Below are 22,632 nucleotides of genomic sequence, written 5' to 3'. Positions count from 1 at the left end.
GAAGCACCACGTTACACCTGTGGTGGCGCTATTGATCTAACCTTAGATCTAAGGATCTAACAATATTAACGATGTGTGTATTTATGTAATTGAGGAAAATTTGAATAAACCAGCGCATTTGGTAAACTTTTTAACACATTACATAAATGTCAGTAAAATAATTTTTAAAACATATTGCCTAACAATGATTTGTGATGTTTTTAGTTTAAAAATCGCCCTTCAAATTTCTGTTAGATAATAGAAACATGCAATTGTTATTTAAATAGCTTTATTTTCAACTTAATTTTAAGATACAAGCTTTTAATCTTTTACTATGTTATTATAAACATTTGTGGTAAGTCTGTTCACTTATCTTGAGTTCTTGAGCACACTAGTTTTCTGTAAATTACTTAGTTCCGTACCTTCGTGTCCTTCGCACTATTTGTATTATCAAAGTTGTTCTACTATCTTTACTTTTCAGTTGTTTACGAAAAATTTTCAGTCTACGGTGCGGCAGCCTCGCATAACGGTGCTCCGAGACCGACTGGTTTGTAGTCGGATAAGCGGTAACTCATATACCTAGTACGATTTTCCTTATACTCAGAGCATGCGCAAAGTGCTCGGCATTGGAAACACAATCGATCGACCAAAATAACATAGCCCTAACTTCACAGTGTGTGGTAGAATCATGACGCACAACGCGAACCGAGTAGAAGAGATACGATACTATCACGATACGATCACTATACTATCTACAGCATAGGTATGCGTTATCAAAGGTTACGCCTACATACTTGTCTGCTTTGTAACTTAATAAATAACTATGTTGAGTTGTAGTAAGAGGTAGGAACTACGTTTCTATGCATTCTATCTAATTCTCGAACAATTTATGGCAACCAATCTATGAAATAGAAGCGTACTAGATAGTGGTGCTAATGTTGAAAAGGGAGATTTTTAAGTATTTCGGAAAAATCTTACATTTGGCGTAAGTTTACTTGTGTAGATACAAGTTAAACTTGACGCTGTGAGCCAATCTCTGCTGGTTATTTGTAACATCAGACTGCTTTTATATTTTTATTTGTACAATAAGTATGTAGGGCATGGAAGAATTGAATAAATCCATTGCGTAAGATAAGCCAAGAACTAGTAGAGAGGGATAATTTACTGCTGCAATGATAGTAGGGACTGTCGGAAAATTTGAAAATCCAGGACGATCTATCATACTTACGGTCACAATCACACGTCATTCCTGATATAGACAAAATCCCCACATAAGGCCTGAAATAGGTGCATAGGTAGAGGTACCTAGATGAAAAAACTATAATAGGTAAGGTAAGACATAATATTTGCGATATCTAGGTTCAAAAACTTATTTCATCAATTCCAGTCTGAAATACAGAATCGGGCCTGAGAGCCTACTCAAAAATATCACCTTTTAAACTAGAACCGCATTAGAAACAGCAGTCTGCAATAAAACTACTTTTCTCTACTTGGTGTTCTTCAAGATCCTGTAAAACAACAGATAGTAGGTATCTATCTCCGAAATGTACGACTACTTATCCAGAGTGGATATGGATGACTCCGATGTTCCGAAAAAACTAAAATGAGTTGAAAAGAATCATACCGACCAAGGTGGGATTGCCAAGCAAATGGGCGAAATTTAGGGAATTCCTCAGTTTATGACGACCACACATTTTCTGCTCCTCACATTTTTTCAGGGATGCTGAAGTCAGAACATGGAATTAACTACGAAAATCTGTTAAGAATGAAATTCCCTGAACCTTTCGCGTTTCAAGTTCTTATGATATTCAAGCTTCTTCATATTTATGGTTAGTTGTCTTGTCCATCATAGGAATGGTAACACTTTTTGATTCGTTTACTCCACTTAAAAAATCTGGTTTTGATGAAATTCAGCATCGCATACCTACTAACTACCTACGTTGACCTCTGAGGAAGTTTACAAGGTAGTAGGTAACTTATAAATAATGTAAAAGGTTAGCAGGACCACAATGAACAACAAATCCTTTGCGATATTGATACCTAGTGAGTCATTCAGTTTTTGTAACGAGTAGCTAGACCACCTAGGTTTTAATTTTAATGGCGGGATTTGTGATCTACCAACGTATGAAAAATACCTATAAGTAGGTTAGATAAACTGATTTGTACCGGGCATGATAGTCTTTAGCGGACTGAATACATTTTAATGTTTGCAGATAAAGCTACTACTAAACAGTGTATTCGAATACCTTTAATAAATAAAGATCACATTAATGTAACCGAGTTTTTAACAAGAAATCGTCACCTTTCACTTATTAGATTCAACGCCAGTTTCCCGATACTTGTACCACACCTACAAGCAATACATTGAAAACCCAAAAGGGGAAGCTGATAAACGATAAAAGAACCACAGGATTCACACAATATGAAATTAAAATTCTACTTTTCACACGAATGCTTTGATAAAAGTGACACTTCCTGGCAAGCGAGTGACCTATTTGTCATTGGTTGATTACGTCAACAGTGCAGTTTTGCTTCTGGCCGAAAAGAATCCACCCAACAAAAGACACACAAAAAAACACGCGATAGTGCTCTAGAACATCAAATTCGAATGTGCTTGTCGCTCAAAAGCTATCGCGCCATTTTGAAGACGTGAGCAGTTGCGAGTAGATAATATAGCGAGAACGTAACCGCGTGAACACCGACCGGGGACAGCGAAGCCCGACGGCCGAATGATTTTTGAGGCGTACAAACTGGAAGAGGGGTCCCCGCGCGGTGGGGCGTCGGTCTCCGTCCTTGTTTCCGAGCCTATAGCATAGCTAACTTGCAGCCGACAGTCGTCGCCCGCTCCTGAGAGGTGTAAGAGAAACGAGACCCAGGAATAATAATTATAACAAAGAACATTGCTGGCCCATAGCAGAATGTGCGACAGTTACAACGCCGTGTGTTCATTCGATTAATATTATTTCGTTACCGATTGTAGAATAGCAAAAGGTTAGTGAAACATTTCTGTCCATTGGGAATTTCAGCGATAGATTTTAATGCCATGCAATGGCGTCGGTTCGGCGAAAGATGGCTCGTGTTATAAGCGTTTAGTGATTGCTGCGTAATGAACGCGAGTCTCGACTCGTTGTGTGCGAAACCTATTTCTAACATGAACCGAGCTATAGAAAGTGACAATTTACAATCAAGCTTCGTGAAGATCTAATGAGAGATACATAATGATGTACCTATTGCAATGGTATTGCATTACCTAATACATATCACAGACGTCAGCATACCAGCTACCATCACGCTTAGGTACACAAAATATTGTACGTTTTTACCTACGTACCTATGGGATTATATTTTCAGATTATTATGTCTTATTTACCTTGCTAATGTTATTTAGGTGGAATTTAGAGATTTCACCTGATAATTAATAACTTTTACTTTAATTTTATTGATAGCTGCTCAAGCGGATATGAAGATTGTCTTGCTTACGGCCGTCTATCATTAAAATGATGCTCAAGGTATGTTAGTTATTAGATGCTGCTTATTTCCATACGAGTACGTAGTCATTATTACAATAATAAAATATAGGGCGACAATACCGTCCGTATCACAATAAATAATAGTGAAACAAACAAAAAGATAAATTTAAGTACTAGGTATTTTACAAAAAAAATGGCGGGTGCAAATCCGGCTGTGGCTGTCAATAAACGAAAACGGAAGTGAACGAACATGCATCAAATATGTGCCTTTCAAGATTACTTTGTCGAAAATAATTTGAATTGTTTAGTAAATTAATTTATCATGCAAATAATATTAAAAAAATGTTTTTTTAGTGTTGTGCTACTATTGTAGGTTTGGTAAATTGGTAGACAATTAATTTTACTGTGTAGGACGGCCGACCGCCATTTTGTTGTTAGTTAGCGGTAGCGTCGCTCGCCCGCGCCTCGCTTTTCTTCTCACTCACTCACACTCGCATAGTCGCCTCATCGCCTGTCGAACAAACAAATTGCTCGCAGTCACCGCCACAACGACACCGAGAGAGCGCAGTCACGTTTAGAACAAAATTTTAATTGTAATATCTACGTTGGTTAGATTATATCGAAGTGCTTGTTGTTTTTTAAACTTTTCTACAAAAATACAAATAATATGTTAAGTAGCCATTTATAACCTACTGTGATTTATTGTGATCGGTTGGCGATAGAAAAGCGTAGTCGGTAAGATACAATATTGTTTATGTTTATGCATTAAAAAATACCATGATGAGGCACCACAAAATAGTGTATTTTAAAGCATCCTTGTATAAAATATGGCTTTGCACCTATTGCTTGTTGATAGTTAGGTTATAAGTATTATTAATTTGACCTACCTACCTACCTACCCAGGATTTAAAAAATAATTTTAGGTTACCTACTCGGTATAACTAAACTAACAATTTAATTTTTGGAGAGGAGCTGGCTGGACGTACGGTTTTGTTTGAGTTCGGTTATTCTTAGCTAGTGATGTTCGATATTTGCGCGATACGGTTTTTTATCGTAGGAAAAAAAACCGGTTTCGGTTCGGTAAAAGCGCTATGTTACGAATGAGTGTTAAGTGAATTATATAAATACGGTTATTTGTTACTAGTGATGTACCTACCGATGAATGGATTATCGCTGGGGAAAAAGAACTGCACTAAAGTACTTGACAGGCATTTTGTTTATTTACCTATTTACGATAATACTACATAATTAACATAAGTATTATTGTTGATCTATAACAAAATACCTATAACGATCTGTTTATAGATCAGTGACTACATGGTGTTATTAGTGCTGTGAAAGCTTCGATATCGATTATTCTATTCCGGTTTCTGATACTAAAGGAAGAACCGGTTGCTGTAAAAGTGCGCAATCACGGCCGTTTTTTGTGCTAGTGTAAATAACACGGTGATGATGACAGATGAATACGCGAAATCTAAACCACATTACATTTTCACTCCCAGTTAAGTAGCAGTCGGATGTTTTACGAACGAAATGAGACCGCTAGAGATGTTCGATTTGCATTTTAAGAATCGATAATGGCGCATTATTAATCGATTTTAGTTTTTTGAAGTTATTTGGTATGAACTTTCGACGACTTTTAATATTTTAAGTATGGTTATTCAGTCTTTAAACGTGTTATAGTTTAGTATATTTTTCATTATTTCTTTTTAAATACTTTCATTCAAGAGGTTCAGAGAGCGCGGCGCTAGCGGTTAAGTGTGGTCATCGCTTACACGTTTCGATTTTGGATTTTTTTAAAGATTATTATTTCTGTTCCGATTATTAATCAAATATTCGTGTCGTTGGAAATAAAATGAGATTATTTGGTGAATCGATACTTATGCTTGGACAGTGATATATCGGAATTAAGAGAACTTTACGTTATTTTAGCGTACGTTGTACGTGTATTACATGGTTTTGGAACTGGATTATTACCTGTGATTATCTGTTCATCGGGAAATGCAGTCGAGCACATGGAGTAGAACTTACACTGATTCGACTAACATTATCTATGCTATTGTGGATGAACGTGTGTTGGTAAACTGTTACTAACTTTACAAACTGTTCGTTCGCTATTAATTCCTACGAGCTCTTAAGAAAAAACTCTTAAGGGCTTGTTCCCACAAAGTTATCCAGTTTTATTTTACAGCATCCCGTTTATTAGTAAAAGTGTTTTAATCTTAACGTTCACACGAATATCCCGTTTGCAGGGGTCCGCAAAAAACCGTCCCGTTCGAATTCCAGTCCAGTTTTGCGGGATCCGAAAAACTGGATTGCCGTGGGGACGATCCTTAATGCATCAATACGCGTGATGATATAAAAGTTTGTCCAGAAATGTCAGATCCTTTGCATTCCAGCAGAGAAACTTTGGAATTTTTGGATCGTAAACGGAATAGTAATACTTTACAATTGTTTCTTCACATCTATAAAATCTTCGAGGCGGCTCGAATTCGAGAAGAATTAAGTGTTGTAAAAGTAGAACCATACTCTGAAGGTAGTACATACCTACCGTTTCAACATTGCTAAAGCAATACCTTATCGCGGAACCTCTTGACCTCCAATACTTTAGGATAGGCTGTTATGATGCAGTATTATAATATCCGTTGTCTAGTACCCATAGTACAAGCTTTGCTTAGCTTGGGACTAGATCGCGCATTGTAAAATGTCCAAGGATATTTATTATTTCTATTCCTATCTTAGGCAGAAATCGGCGGGGTAATACCGGTCTTGGCAACCGGCAACAATAGCAACGTAACTGTTACTGCTGATATATGGAAACTAGCGCCACCTACATTTGAACGTGGCGTTGTCATTGGTTGGCATTGCAGTCACGAACCGGTTGTACAATTAACCGGTTCCTATGATCTGTAAAACATGCGGTTATCCCTATCTGTTGAACTTCACAGGGATGAGTATTGTTTTTTGTTTTACGATACTTACACGTTCCGTTGATTTGTTTTCTTCTCGGACTTTTTTCCGATGTTTCTGTCTTATTTTTTAATAATTTTTTTGTTAAGAGCGTTTAACAATCGTATCACTCCATTTGCTTTTCCGATAAGGCGTCCAGCCCCTTAGCGGTTGATTGATGTCATTAAAAATACCACGTTTAAAATATTATTATTACCTGAGTTAACCCTATACCTATCTACCTACAACCATTTTCTGAACGTTATGTTTAGGCTATTGTTTTATTCATGATGCCGGTTTACAGCATTAGAATTCAGAAGAATGCCATAATCGTCTAAATATTTATTAAATGCGCCAGCCTTTTGTCTATTTGATCCATAAGTTAGTGCCTGCCGCCTACTTTAAATTAAATTAATAATATAATTATTCTCACGCGGCTTTGTGTATTTTAATTTGATATGCTAAAATCGTGAATTCATGATCTCAATATCAGGAGGAACTTGAAGCTTGCTTCATTATCGCAATATCGGTATTTACGGAGAAGTAAAATAAATAAAAACAATAAAAAAATCACTGTTTTATAAAAAAGGCAACGAAAATTGCGCAAGAAAAGGATGAACTCAAATTAGGGTAATAAATACTCATTGTGTCTTTGTGTTCCATAAAAACCGGCGCACGCGCATCTAGTGTAATAATACTAGGGGAGCGGACGTGATCTTTCTATTATTTCTCAGTTTTAACCCTCGGGACTTGTTGTTAATGGCGGTCGAGCTGTAAAAGTCCTATATTTGTTGGAAAAAGTTACTTGTTTTTTAAAAAGAGATTGCCTCAATATGTTGAAAATGTTTACAGTAGTAGCACAGAATAATAATAAGTACTACGTACAGAAGTTTTACTTCGCGAAGGTATTTAAAAAAATGTATGCTCAATGTCCTTAACAATATGGTGTAATTTAGCCTGTCTCAAGAGTCAAGCACCATTTTGTTGACAAACGTCAGTGATCGGCACTGCGCCGAAGCTATAGGGCTGACTTCGGTAAAATGATGTGACGTGGGGTGCTAAACTGCGGAAAATGGCGGAGGAAATACATGATTTAGCATGAATTATCATGAATAATATTAACTACTTATTTATCTCTCAGTGTCTTGAGGCAACTTAAAAAAGTACATTCTGTGTTTTTATTATTATTTAGGCAGTTAAATACTGCACAGTATTTAGTACACCATTTTCTTTATTTTCTTCCATCATACACAAGAATACGCGTGCGTGAGTCAATGTTCGCTCGTATGTGAGGTCTTGTCGAATAGTATCCTGTAGGTGGGCCATCGTGCGTGTTTTGTTTTCGATGTAAACTCGCGGAGATGAACAGGCCTGGTTGGTAGTAGTGCGAGCTAGCGACATACCTATATTTTGAAGTTAAATTCGCATACGCGACGATCGACGAATGTATGCATTCCTAAAAGATTTATGCAAATTAGTAAACATAGAATTCTGATGTATAAAACATAAGCATTCTGACCTACATTGCTGAAACTATGATACGAACATACCTATATCTTTCGCTTTTGTATCTCGTTTTAAGGTTCTATTTTAAAGTAAGAAAGAAAAAAAAGATATTTATTTGGTATCAAAGATATTACAATACTTATATCTTATTTTATCAAAATGCTGTAAAAGCAGTAAGATATACATTAATTAATTCGTTAAAACGGTGTTAAAAGGTAATTAGGTACCTAGTTCTATTTATATCGCTAGATGAAAATATGATAGACTGCGTCAGTTGCGTTTGCGAATAGTGTTGTATCTATCGGTGACGAATGAACTTTATGAATTGAATCGGTTTCGGTAACTGTTTAACTTTAATCTACCGATTAGATTCGCGTTACCGATTCATGCCATCTCTAGTGTGTATCTAAAGCCGGGTCTTTAGATATATACTCTATTAATCTGTGGTCTCCAGCGCGTGTTGTGCCCTACACAAATAACAAAAACATGTCAACATTTTTCTAGGCAATTTTGTTGAATGTTGAAATGTTTTTTTTATTGTTTAGGGTAAAACACGCTCTGGAAACCCGGCTTAAACGGAGAGTTAGTGCACCATGCACACTAGAAATTTCTAATTCAATTTAGTAAAATGAAATCTGTTACTTTCTACTACTATAACTAATATAATTTTGACTATTTCCATTTGTTTTGCCTATTTATAAGACTGAAATATCTATCCTTCATCTATTCATAGAATGCGTCTTTATTTTTTTGCAAGTAGGCTTTTAAAAAAGTCGCTTTAGAACTTCCCAGTTAAATTGTAACCCTATCACTGCCTAATACATTGTCTTATGTCCATAATATCGTTGATTCTAGCCGCCAAAATGGAGTCGGATTACGATCGGAAGTTTGAGGAGATGAAGAAGTACATTCCATTCCTGGAGAGCATGATCAAAAGGCTGGAGAGCAACAGGAGTGGAAGCGTCAACCCTCGGCAGGCGCAGCTGGATAAGATCAAGTCCCTGAGGGATCTCCTGCAGGATGAGAAGAAAAGGTTTAGTGATTTTACAGGGTATCTGATTCATTACGTGATTGTGACGTTGCATGCTTGTAGTCTGTTTCAGTTGGTAAACCAGCGTAGACATTATGCAACTTTATTTTGTATTTGCTTTATTGCATAGAAGTTATTAGTAAAAAATATTTCAAATCTCTTACACATGAAACTGTATGAGAGTTAGTTCGAGTAAACTGCCTGTTTTAATAGAAATCCTCGTTATTTAACCCTTCAAGCCTCATTTTTTTAATGTGGCTAACTTAATTGTTATTTTTAATTTGCTAGAATCATTAAAATACACCAAAACCAAATAATTTATTTAAAAATAATATGTACCTATAATGTTTCTTAAAAATAGATAAATTAACAAGATTGTTTTCTTCTAGAATGAAAATGGAGAACTTAAACAAATGCGAACAAGTGCTGGTCAATTTGTACGCTAAGGTAGAACAGGTAAGTGTGTTCAAAAGCCTACAAATTATAATATTTAGCGCTAACAACTCTATTTTATTCACTACTGGTTACAAAGCTATAGTTAAAATCAAAAATGAATTTTTTTATCCACCCACTAAATGCTATTCACACAAAATCTCTCTTTTGTTACAGAAAGATGCTATACCAGAAAAATCTGCATCAGGTCCGGCATACTCAAGTAATTCCAAACAGAAAGACGAAAAAGCTTTAGATTCTGCAAGGAACAAACTTAACTCTATTTCGAAAGATCTGGTTGATAATAAAGACACTTTGCCTGAAATAGCTAGAGCTAGTGAAATCGAGGAAATTTGCACGCCAGGCAGTAAAGAACCAGCGCTATTCCAAAGGAGACCAAATTTAAAGAAATCCGCATCCCCTACACGTAAAGCCTCAATCAGTCCGAAGTCTACGTCTAAACGTAACTACACTCGTGTTTTGGTGTCTCCAGAACCACGAAGCAAATGGGATGAACCCAACCCAAACCCGGATAAGCCCTTATTCAGCCGTAGGTCACCTCGACGGTCCCCCAAAAGAGTATCGCCTGCTTACCACAAAAAAGAAAGAAAAAAATCAAAGAGTCAGAAGTCCAAAGGTCTGAACATCACATTGAACGTGCCACAAGAAACTTTGGATTCATTAAACACTAAAGATATACTTACACGTATCATGAAGTGTAACGATAATGACGTGGACATTGAAACTTTAAGAGAAGCAAAAAGACAGATACTGAGTGAGTTAAATCAGACTGGTGCGAATTGTGATGACATATCCGATTTATTACTTAAGTCTTATAAAGACAGTAAGAAGAATAAAAATTCTAAAAAGAAAAAAGATGACGTTGAGGAAGGGGAGCTGTCTGACAGCGAAAGTGAAGCCATTGAAAGCATTTATGGAGATGTTTTGCTTGATAATAAGGGTAAGCAAAGTTCATCAAGCAAAGCTAAAATCTCTGATGATAAGAGGAAGATACAGATTTGTCTTTTACTCAATTCTGATAAAGATGGAAATGTCAGTGAGTCATCCAAAGCCGACGAGAAAGGGCCCAAGGATTTAAATGAGACAGATCCATCTGATTTTCAAATGTATGATCAAAAAAGCGCCGAGGCGAAAGCTAATCTTAGCAATATGGAGAACCAATTAGATATGAGTAAAGACGAAACTGAGAATAGTGCCACTAATGCCGATATAAATAAAAACGTGTCTGATACACAAGAAAAGGATAATGTTGTTAAGCCAGCTAACTTTTACAAGCCATTAGAGTCTTCATCTAATGATAAAATCGAGAAAGATGCCTCGGCGACTACTGATGCTGAGAAGTTAAGTTCTTCTGAAAAAACAGCAAAAACTTCAAACGATAAATCTGTGAACTCCTCGAGTCCAAATGACTCTAAGGAAACAAAAAGTCAGGTTGAAATACCTTTACTAAATGAACGTCCAGTTTCGGATGATAAACCTGTTGTATCAGAAATAGATATATTGCAAGCTCTAAAAAATGAAATACTAAGTGAATCTCTATCGATTCCTGGATCTGAAACCGTGACGCCACTATTACATCAACCAAAACTTACAAAAGTTGCTAGTGCCCAAGAAATCGCACCGAAAAAACGAATTTCTTTTGAGAAATATAAAGAAAAGGCCACAACACCGGCAAAAGCCACCACTCCGCTTTTTATAAAAGACTCATCACAAAGTTTAAAAGAAGATTTAGCCAAGAAACAAAGTCTTAAATTGACAATGAAGGAATGTGAACGATTCAATTTCCCTACTAAACTAGCGTTAGATGAAGATGGCGTATCTGATGATGAAGATAGTCAGGACAAAGTTTCTTTGGATAATATTTATGACGACATCGCTCCGCAATCGCCTGATAATAAAAATGACGGCAATGCTACGAATGCAACTAAACCACCAGTTATAATACCCGCAGAGTCCCTTCAACCTGCAGCCGCGACTGCTACAGGCGACGTTGATATGAGAACATTAATGCCACAAGTATTAATCCCGCAATTTCCTAGCCCAATACCAAACAAAGATGGCAGTATTGAAAACAAAACTAAGAATGAAGAGAAAACGAAAAAGCCTTTAGATCCTCGATTGAGAAAAGATTTCAACCAATCTGCAAACGTAGAATCTTCCTCATTTCCTATTCAACCACTCATGGCTACACCAATCGGTTCTCCCTTTCCTCACATGATGAGTCCCGATATAAGATGTGTGCCACCTGTACTTAACTATTTCCCTAATATGACCCCTAGTAGAGCCCCATTGACTCCTAGTATAAACCCTAGTATGACGCCCTCCATGACACCAATCATGACTCCAAATGCACGAACTTATGATATACCTGCTATTCAAAACGAGGAAAATGCGGCTCAGAAACATGTTTATGCCCCGATGTTTATGCCGTTTGATCAACGAGAAAATGAAAGTTCAGTTGCTAAAGAAATAAGACCTAATTACAAACCTGAAGTAGAAAATAGAAAATCCAGGTGGAATCCTGCTAAAGACGTCAACACGACGCGAAAATGGGAAGAACACGATTCTAGGTCAACATCTGCACAGAGAGATGCTCCCGATTATCAGAAGTCGCGATTTAATGACAACAAATATAACAATTACAACAAGTTTCAGAAAACTTCAGGATACAATATTGATAGAAGAGATTCTTTGAATAGATTGGAATGTCCCACAACCCCCGTTCATCCCTTCGGTCGGTCAGATTGTCCTCTCACTCCGACGCATCCATTCGGTCGACTTGAGGCTCCAATGACGCCTTTGCCATCTTTTGGCAGATCAGATTGTCCCTCAACACCCAGTTATCAGTTCGGTCGAACAGAGTGCCCTCCAACGCCAAGCCATTCCTTCGGGAGATCAGATGCTCCCACGACGCCGAGTCATCCTTTCGGCAGATCAGAGTGTCCTACTACGCCTAGTCATCCATTCGGACGTGGCGAAATGCCAATGACACCAAGTCACCCGTTTGGCAGATCAGATAATACTGTCAGGGATCCAAGGCTAAATAGAAGTAATGATTTTGATGGCTATCAGAAGAACGATAGGGATCGCAATAGTTACTACAAAGATCGTAATTCGTCGAATTACTCTTCTCACAACGATAGGTACGGTGGGTCCGATTCTTACAGATCACACAGAGAACAAAGTGTTGGTCGAGATGACAGATATAGTAAATACTCGCCTCGTGATTCGGACCATCGTCAATTTAATAGAGACAATAGATCTCGGCGCGAGCCCAGTGTCGGTCGCGTGGCGGGAAGAGATAACGAAGAGGATCGATTTTACTCGCGAGAGCGCAGCTACGGCCGTAAGGGTAACGATTACCGTAACGATTGCGATAATTCCAGAGGGAATAGTGAATACGGGGTAAGAAAAGGGTTTTACCGCGAACGCAGTATTGGAAGATCAACACCTGATGAAAGACAGCACCCTCCTCATAGAGCTACCAGTGTAGGTAGAAGTTTTTCACAGGACGATGAGGAAAACAGACTATCCGTCAAGCCCCACGCTGGAAGATCGTTTACTATTGATACTAGTGTCACAACAACATTCCAAGATTTCCTAGACACCGGGCGAAAAATTCAAGTATTCGATTATTCGTTCGATAGCCGTAAACAACGAGCATCGAGTGTCGGACGATCTTTGTGCCGCGAGCCTAGTGTCGGAAGGACAGTGTCTCAAAATCGAAACGAACATAATGAGACCCATGAAGACACGAAAAGAAACAACTTTAGGCGTGCTTGCAGCGTTGGTCGAGATTTAGTAAGTTCAAAAGCAGAAAAAAGTTTTAAAGATATAAAAGCGGAATTTCATTTATTTAAATCCCAATGTGATGCTAGAGAAACCAAAGTAGCGAAAACTAGTGTTGCTGCAATAGGTAATCGACGAGCAGAGACTTCAAATAAAAGGCAAAGCCGAATTGATTTACATGAAAATAAAGTAAAGAAAGGGCCAGAGAATAGTACGAAAAAACCCTATTCGCCCAGGAAAAACAATCGAGATCCCAGGTTACGTAGAGATTTTAACGATTTTAAAAGTAAAGACAATAAAAATGATTACAATCGGAGAAATTCTGGCATAGTATACTCAAATGATAACATAAGTAAAGGTACTATTTTGGGTTCAGGATATGGCGTTAAAAACTACAAAATTCCAAAAATTAAACGACCTGAGCCTGAAGTAATAAAAACTGATAAAATTGAACCTGAAAAGAAATCAAGTGACCCTAAATTAGAAGCAATGAAAAAGAACGTTCAAGGCAAAGGCGAGGAAAATAAAAATAGCTTAATTGAACTATACATGAGGACGCAGAAAAAAGAAGTCCCGACAAAAAGAAGCGTAGAAAAATCAGTGCCAATACAAGAGAAACCAAAAAATGTAAGTGCTAATGATAAAGTGGTAAAAGTGAATAAAAAACAAAGAGTAGAGAATAAAGCAGAAACCAAAAAAAATGCCGATATCCAGGAAAGTGATTTGGAAAAAGATGACAATGTAGAGTTAAAACGAATTACTAGATCCAGTAGAAAAAGTACTTCATCGCAACCAAGTAATAAATCTAGAGCTAAAAAAGCGGTTATCTATGATACAGACTCTGACGAAGAAACATTAAACGAGAAGTTAAATAAGACCAAAACAGAAACCTTGAATGTTAAAAGTGATACTAAAACAGAGACCAAAAAACTCAATGAAGAAAGAACCGTTGTCACAAATGACGATTCCAACACTGGCGATTTGGACTCCAGTTTTGGCATTGATGATTTGGAAATGTTCTCCGATAACATTGTCTCAGACCCAGTTATGGATAATATAAATGCTCTTATAGCAGATTTGGACAACGACTTGGGGCCAAATAAAATGGTAACACCAACTGATTTTTCTGAAGACATTTCTCTTGAAACCATGTTGGAAAGTATAACAAGTCAAGGGAAAGAGGACACAAAGTCGTTAAACGAGGAAGAGTCTCTGAATATAATTTCAGAGGTTATCAAAGATGATTTAAATCAGTCTAAAAACTTTGACCAACTAAAGTTATCGCAAGATAGTCAAGAGATTACATTAAACACGTCAACAACTAATGTAAGTGTAATGAAGCTTGATGAAACAGTAAAAGAAGCAGTTGCTGAGCTTAAAGAGTCTCCACAACTGAAGATCGATGATTTGAAAGATGAGTCATTGGTATCTGCTCAAGATTCAAATAAAAAACCGCAAAGTTGCGATGACTTGGTTACCACAAGTGGAAATGATACCGTAGAACCAACTGATAAGATGGAAGCCACGAATATAGAACAGAATAGAAGTTCTACACCTGACAGTACCATAAACACTAATGAATTGGCTCAGGAAAAATCATTAAGTCAACCAGAGAGCATCCCCGACAGTACCAATGAAGTTCAGAATGAACACAGCTCTATTGTGTCATCAACACACGATAACTCTGAACCAACCTCTTCTAACAAAGAAACAACACCGGCATTGGATTCAATAGGAAATATATTGTCTCTTTTGCAAAACAAATCGAAAATTAAGGAGTTGCTGAATATGCTAGGCGAGCAGTCTTCTGACAATGATAAGATTAAAAAGAAACTAGAGAAACTGAGTGAGATAGTTTCTGATGAAGATGACGATTCGAGAGATGTCAACGATGACTCTGAAGCTATTAAAAAACACGATAACGAGGAAACAGCATCTGTTGTCAGTGAAAAAGAGGCAAAGCTTACAAACGAAGAGGATCTCATTAACGATGATTCTGGAAAAAAGTTAACAGGTGATGAATCTAGTGATAAACAAACAGAAGATGACTCGAGTATTAAGCAAAAAGAGGATAGTTTGAAGGATGACTCAAAAGAAGAAATTGACCATGAAGATAACCTAAAAAATAAAGAGCTTAAAGGAACCATGAGCCCAAAGAAAACTGCTAAAAAAACCTCCAAAAATTTGGCTGATGATGAAGAGAAAACAAATAAAACTACTGAAAGCGAAAACATAGTTGAAACTGAAAAAACAGATACAACCTTAGAAGATGAAAATGAAGAAGAAGAAATAACTGAACCTACTTTGACAGTCAAAAAAGGGCCAATTAAAAAAGGAAAGAAAAGAAATGCAAAGTCGAAGTCTGCTAAGAATATTGTGTCTAAAGCGAAGAGAGTTACAAGATCTTCCAAAGGTCCAACCAAGAAAAAGCGATCTAATGAATTAATAAAATTGCAAGAAGATATAAAAGAGATGTTTATGAGAGATGACGTACTGAATGCTACAGGAATTAGAATGTGTCGTTTAGCGAAACTGGTAGACGATAAAAAAGAAGAGACTCCTACTGAATCTGAACCAGTTGTTGTCATGGAAAAATCTAAAGAGGTAGAGACATTTGAAGAAACACAGACAGACAAAGCCAGTAAAGTGAAAATCAAGCCGAAATCTAAACCAAAAATACAACCTCTTCCAGAAATTGAAAAGAAACCAAACAAAGTAAAGCCATCAAAGTACAAGCCAGGACCTAAATCGAAAACCAAACAACAAAGAAAGGACGAGGACGCTGATGATCCTTATGCGTTTGAATCTGACTCTGTCAGCGATATTTTGAATGAGGAAGCAAGTATCAAATCCTATGATGGCAAAGAGGACTCGAGTTCAGATTCAGAGAATGAATCATTAGCTTCCTCTAGAAGCATCGGAAGTTCAGAGTTACTTTGTGAACTGAAAAAGAAACCTAAACGCAAGCGATTTAGCTGGCAGTCTGGCATTATAAAAAAGACGAAAAGGAAGAAGCCTGACGCCAAACAAACTGAAGTTTCCTTAAACGACGACAAACTAATCCAAAAGAAGGTCACCATACCTGATCTCAACTGCTTCACAGATAAGTCGTATTGTTTCCGTAAAGATGTGTTTGAATATCCATGCCGTCTATGCGAATATGTTGGTACAGAAATAGTGCACCATTACAAAGAGGAACATCCTCATTCGGAAATACCCCTTTCTCGTATGAACCCAGAAACAGCTAGAGAAGCGATCGAACAATGCGAAGATATTAATTTCCAAGCAGTCAGTAAAATACCTACTGACAAATACGTATGCAGGTTCTGCTATAAAGAGTTTGGCAAGTCGAGAAAAGGTGGGGTTTTGGAATCTTTCTTTTGGCATGTAGTTAGTGTGCACACTGGAGAGTATAAAAAACTGTGTTCGGATTGTATGAACGTCACAAGATGCCCGTTTAATTTAGACATTCCGCCTCCTCCCAAAGATGTGAAAGGGCAGCTTATAGGGTATATTTGTGAGAAATGTAATTTCACACAAATATCATTGGAGAATCTTAAAACTCATGTAATTGTTCGACATAACGATGAGCAGACAGAGGTTTACACCATTAATTTGGCGGTTATGTCTAAGAAAACAATAAATGCACTTCTAAAGAAATACAGTGCAGCTGCATCATCAGATCCCGAGCCGAGAGTGCTGAGAAGCTCGCGCTCGAATCACAGCTTGGAAGCTAGCGATGATCGCAGCGAAGATCGCAGCTTAGATCGCAGCAGAGATCGCAGCGGAGATCGCAGTGAAGATGACACTGACAGTGATCACACGAACGAACCGATCGCTAAGAGAATAAAACGCAAGAGTAAAAAATCACGTGTGTCTATTGAAGTACCGCCTAAAAGCTCTTTACAGTCAAAAATAACGTTTGAAAACGATGATAATCTTAGCGACAACATGTCAACTGGAGCCGACAGCGTGAGCACTATCAAGGTTGAACGAGAAGATCTTGTGGATGATCTACGAAACGAGCAATTAACTAACACGAAAAAAGCTCAAGATCCTCCGGAGACTGCTCCAGAAACCTTCGTGCCCGAACCGCCCGCTGCAGCTGAGATCGAGACGTCTCAAACTAATTCTTCAGATGACATTTTCCCGTATCCCCACTTCAAAATAAGTTTCACAGATGCAGGCTTAAAAGAGTACGTGTGTTGCATAAACGGCGTCGAAAGTCATTACAAAACCACTTTACTCATATCAATGAAAAAGCACGTACAAACAAAGCACTCAGAATTGTGGGACGGATACTGCTTCGTTTGTAAGGTGATCGTCACCCCTCAAGGGCGGCATGATTTCAGGGAATGCTTTCAGCACTACCTCGATGCGCATATTGACAACTTCCCGGTATTAGAGAAACCGGTTCCGGTCGAACCGGTACCAGAACCAGAAGTTATCACACCCCCTAAGCCGAAGATAAATGTTCGTCCTCTGTCCGAGCTTATAAGCACTGACGAACCAATTGCTGCTGAGGAATTGCCACCTCTGCCGAAGATCGAAAGCATCGTCAGCTTGAGCCTTCAGCCGGAGCTGCCCACTGGAGATGACCAGTCTAGCTACGAGCTGCCACCAGAGCTGGAGCCGGAACCGGAGCCGGAGCCAGAACCGGAGCCTGAGCCGGTGATCCCGTTGAAGTACGAGGAAGCGCAAGCCGAAGTGATGTCGCAGAAGCAGCAGGTGGTCTTGGACACCATGAAATCAAAGGAAAAGTTGATGCACGTGTATAAGTGTGCGGGTCGCTACTGCTCTTTCTCCACGGATTCGGTTGAAGCAGCGCTGCAACACGCGTCGACGCATCAGCGTATAGGCGGCGAGAATGCTATGTTGTGTGCGTATTGCAGCTTCGACTGCATGGGAAACACCATAGACTTGGTGATGCACGTATTCAAGAGCCATGGGACGTGCCCATACGTGTGTGGGCACTGCTTCTACCGGGCGGCGGCAAGCCAGTCCGTCGTGGCGCATATAAGCAGAGTCCATCGAGGATTGAAGCCGCTGATCCTCAAATCGCCTGTGAATCCTCAGCCACCACCCGATGACACGAAGCTGTCGCGAGAGGCTGCGGTCCAATATTACGTGTGTGCTGGTACGTATGCGTTTTTTGTTTCAATATTGCTTACTTTAGGCTAAAATTCGACAGTAAATAGCTATTACGAGCAGCAGGCAAAAAATAAAATAACTACCTACTCATTATCTACTAAATAATGACTATGTATTTACAAATAAACAGTTTGAATTTAACCGTTAACTGTCGAACTTGGGCCGAATGTTGTTGCTCATTTTACAAAATTATGCCTTAATTTTAATAATTGATAAGACATTTTACGCTCAATTGCTGTGTATACGGTAATTTTCACATTCAAACAAAATGTGCTTACATATTTTAGATTTTAAGTCGTCGTTGTAAAGCCTATTATCATTTTTATGGATGATTGAATAGCAAACGTTGTTATGAAGTTATGATACGCCATCAAAACATTGCTTGAAGACAAAGATATGTTTCCGTTCATATTATAGTTTCCACTTTGCGTTTGTTTAAGTGCGGTGAGCGCCTTTTTTGCGGTGTTTTAACTATTAAAGTACAGCCAAAATAAATGAGTGTGAGAGTGACAAACTATACTCAACGTCAAATAAATCGCACCTTCCGCGACGCGAACTTTAAAGATTTTCTTCTGACATAATCATGGTGCCCCAACAATATTGGTGTTATTTGAAAGCCCAATAAATATCCTTTAAGAAAAACACATTTAATTTCTTAATAAATGATTAACATATACGATAAATGTGACTTGAAAAATGACTTCACTTTGGGCTCACCTGTGGGATCAATAAGACCAATTTTTATGGTTATAAAATCAAATAATGACCTCACGTGTCCTCTTTAACAGATGGATAGCGATTAATTCCAACTTAACAGTTTTATAGCCATAAAAGTTGGCTCAAGCGTAACTACCTATTTTTTGAGGAAGTGACTCTGGATCCTTCTAAAGACACATTTTTGGGGTAAAAGCCTTTCCTTTAATGAAATTAAGCTATGAACTAGGCTTTCAAATGGTACCAATGTTGGTGGGAAGTGAGGATGCATACTTTTGAAAAGTGCTTGTTGCGGGAGGTGCGATTTATTTGATGCCGAGTGTATAATATCTAGGATAGATTACAAAGCCGCCATATACGGCTGACACCATATCATTTGGTATGTAATCTTTTTGTTAAATTCGGTTCAATTTGCAGTAAGACTAATGTATCTAAAATTGTCATATCCATGATTGATTGAACAGAATGTTTGATGTTTTCAGGATAATAACATACAATAAGCGTAAATTATGATATAGAAGTATAACACCTGTATCCACAAACGATGCTTGCTTATGTGAAGCAGCAAATCGAACGCACAGCGTTGAATAGAGCTCTGTGATTAAGTTCGTGTGTGACCCTATGCGTCTATGCGCACTGTAGTCATAGTAATGTTTGTGAATACGGGCGTAAATGTGTTATTAGGCTTTAATGGAAATAACAAAAGCAATGAGATAAAAATTAACATACACTTATCATAGTATTCGTCACTATCACGCCTTTTTATGTCTAATCATTTTTATCAAATTTTTTCAATAGTTTGTCATGCTTAAACTATCTTTCTTTTGTTTTCAGGCGCTTGCAAGTACCGTAACTACGTGGCGAAAAAGTTCCAAGAACATTTGACACTTGCGCATGCGTCGGATACATGGGTACATTGCTATGTAAGTAATTTTTATATACAAAGTAAAAAGGGAAAAGAGAATAAGTTAAGAATATCGATATTGCTACGTGAGGTGCGAGATTTTGGAAGTCAAAAAAATTTCAGTTCAGCTTTAAATATCTATTTTTATGCAACTAATGAGTTGTTTTGAAATTAATATAATAAGCATTGGCGTGAAAAGTTTAGTCACGTGCATTTGATGCTTTAATTAACAAAAAGAGTTTCTATTGGCTAGGTTTATAAAATACCTGCATCTATGTTATGTTACACATGCTCCTGCTTAGTTTACTAAACTTGCTCTTTCATTGTATGTTTTATGTCACCTCTGTCTTATTTGCTTTTTTTTTATTTTACCTCTTTTGTCTTTTGTGATGTCCATGTCAATAAATGTTTCTTTCTTTCTTTCTTCTCCTGATATCCCGATATTAAAATACAATAATAAGTACATTTGTTTGCTCCCTTACTAATTTCAAAGTGACACAAAAGGTCTAAACACTTTAAATATTAAAAAAAAAAACTCAATAGTTATTTCATTTTATGAATTGACGCTGACGCTGTTTAAAGAGGCGCTGGACGCAGGCCGCTACCAATTGATCAACATGGAAATCATTAGGGGAGGCCTATGTTCAGCAGTGGACGTCCTATGGCTGAAATTATGATGATGATGATGATTTATGAATTAAAATTTCAGATTTGCTCGGAGACCAGAGCGTCGGCCGCCGAGCTTCTGGTCCACATGAAGAGCCACGAGCTCAATATGTACCAGTGCACGTGGTGCGTCCACGGCGCCGACAACGAGGCGCAGTTGCTCGCGCATTCGTCGGCCAAGCATCCCGACAAGCCGCCCGCCGCGTACGTCCGGATGATCACTAAGAAGGTACGAGTTATTTAACATAGCAAGGCGTCCGCTGGCGAGCTACTGAGCTACATGAGCTGCGAGCTACTGAGCCACGAGCTGCGAGCTACTGAGCTACATGAGCTGTGAGCTACTGAGTCACTTGAGCTGTGAGCTACTGAGCTACATGAGCTGCGAGCTACTGAGCCACTTGAGCTGCGAGCTACTGAGCTACATGAGCTGTGAGCTACTGAGTCACTTGAGCTGCGAGCTACTGAGCTACATGAGCTGCGAGCTACTGAGCTACATGAGCTGTGAGCTACTGAGCTACATGAGCTGCGAGCTACTGAGCTACATGAGCTGCGAGCTGCTGAGCTACATGAGCTGCGAGCTACTGAGCTACATGAGCTGTGAGCTACATGAGCTGTGAGCTACTGAGCTACATGAGCTGCGAGCTACTGAGCTGCGAGCTGCTGAGCTACATGAGCTGCGAGCTACTGAGCTACATGAGCTGCGAGCTACTGAGCTACATGAGCTGCGAGCTACTGAGCTACATGAGCTGCGAGCTACTGAGCTACATGAGCTGCGAGCTACTGAGCTACATGAGCTGCGAGCTACTGAGCTACATGAGCTGCGAGCTACTGAGCTACATGAGCTGTGAGCTACTGAGCTACATGAGCTGCGAGCTACTGAGCTACATGAGCTGCGAGCTACTGAGCTACATGAGCTGCGAGCTACTGAGCTACATGAGCTGTGAGCTACTGAGTCACTTGAGCTGCGAGCTACTGAGCTACATGAGCTGCGAGCTACTGAGCTACATGAGCTGCGAGCTACTGAGCTACATGAGCTGTGAGCTACTGAGCTACATGAGCTGCGAGCTACTGAGCTACATGAGCTGCGAGCTACTGAGCTACATGAGCTGCGAGCTACTGAGCTACATGAGCTGTGAGCTACTGAGTCACTTGAGCTGCGAGCTGCTGAGCTACATTAGCTGCGAGCTACTGAGCTACATGAGCTGCGAGCTACTGAGCTACATGAGCTGTGAGCTACTGAGTCACTTGAGCTGTGAGCTACTGAGCTACATGAGCTGCGAGCTAGCTACTGAGCTACATGAGCTGCGAGCTAGCTACTGAGCTACATGAGCTGCGAGCTACTGAGCTACATGAGCTGCGAGCTGCTGAGCTACATGAGCTGCGAGCTACTGAGCTACATGAGCTGCGAGCTACTGAGCCACTTGAGCTGCGAGCTACTGAGCTACATGAGCTGTGAGCTACTGAGTCACTTGAGCTGCGAGCTACTGAGCTACATGAGCTGCGAGCTACTGAGCTACATGAGCTGTGAGCTACTGAGCTACATGAGCTGCGAGCTACTAAGCTACATGAGCTGCGAGCTACTGAGCTACATGAGCTGCGAGCTACTGAGCTACATGAGCTGCGAGCTACTGAGCTACATGAGCTGCGAGCTACTGAGCTACATGAGCTGCGAGCTACTGAGCTACATGAGCTGCGAGCTACTGAGCTACAAGAGCTGTGAGCTACTGAGCTACACGAGCCACGAGCTCAGTATATGAGTGCACGTGGTGCGTCCACGGCGCCGACAACGAGGCGCAGTTGCTCGCGCATTCGTCTGCCAAGCATCCCGACAAGCCGCCCGCCGCGTACGTCCGGATGATCACTAAGAAGGTACGAGTTATTTATTATACTAGTGTCATAAAGATCAAGGCGTCAGCTGACGAGCTACTGAGCTACATGAGCTGCGAGCTATTGAGCTACATGAGCTGCGAGCTAGCTACTGAGCTACATGAGCTGCGAGCTACTGAGCTACAAGAGCCACG

At 39.2% G+C, this 22,632-nt stretch overlaps 1 protein-coding gene across 1 annotated transcript; it reads left to right on the top strand.

The window, feature by feature from the left end:
* The first annotated feature begins 220 nt into the window (after window positions 1–220).
* On the top strand, window positions 221–20,855 carry LOC135082432 (uncharacterized). Its single transcript, XM_063977227.1, has 6 exons — window positions 221–2,970; window positions 8,760–8,937; window positions 9,324–9,390; window positions 9,544–18,313; window positions 19,876–19,964; window positions 20,655–20,855. The coding sequence occupies exons 2-6, from the start codon at window positions 8,768–8,770 to the stop codon at window positions 20,853–20,855; spliced, it is 9,297 nt and encodes a 3,098-aa protein (XP_063833297.1). The 5' UTR covers window positions 221–2,970; window positions 8,760–8,767.
* Window positions 20,856–22,632: the final 1,777 nt, after the last annotated feature.

This window comes from Ostrinia nubilalis, chromosome 21, assembly GCF_963855985.1.
Source record: "Ostrinia nubilalis chromosome 21, ilOstNubi1.1, whole genome shotgun sequence".
Classification (NCBI taxonomy): domain Eukaryota; kingdom Metazoa; phylum Arthropoda; class Insecta; order Lepidoptera; family Crambidae; genus Ostrinia; species Ostrinia nubilalis.
This window is presented reverse-complemented; position numbering and strand designations above follow the sequence as displayed.

Coding starts and splice junctions, on each gene's coding strand:
- LOC135082432 (XM_063977227.1), top strand. CDS start 8,768: ATGGAGTCGGATTACGATCGGAAGTTTGAGGAGATGAAGAAGTACATT. Junction 18,314..19,875: donor CCAATATTACGTGTGTGCTG/GTACGTATGCGT, acceptor TTTTGTTTTCAG/GCGCTTGCAAGTACCGTAAC. Junction 19,965..20,654: donor ATACATGGGTACATTGCTAT/GTAAGTAATTTT, acceptor TTAAAATTTCAG/ATTTGCTCGGAGACCAGAGC.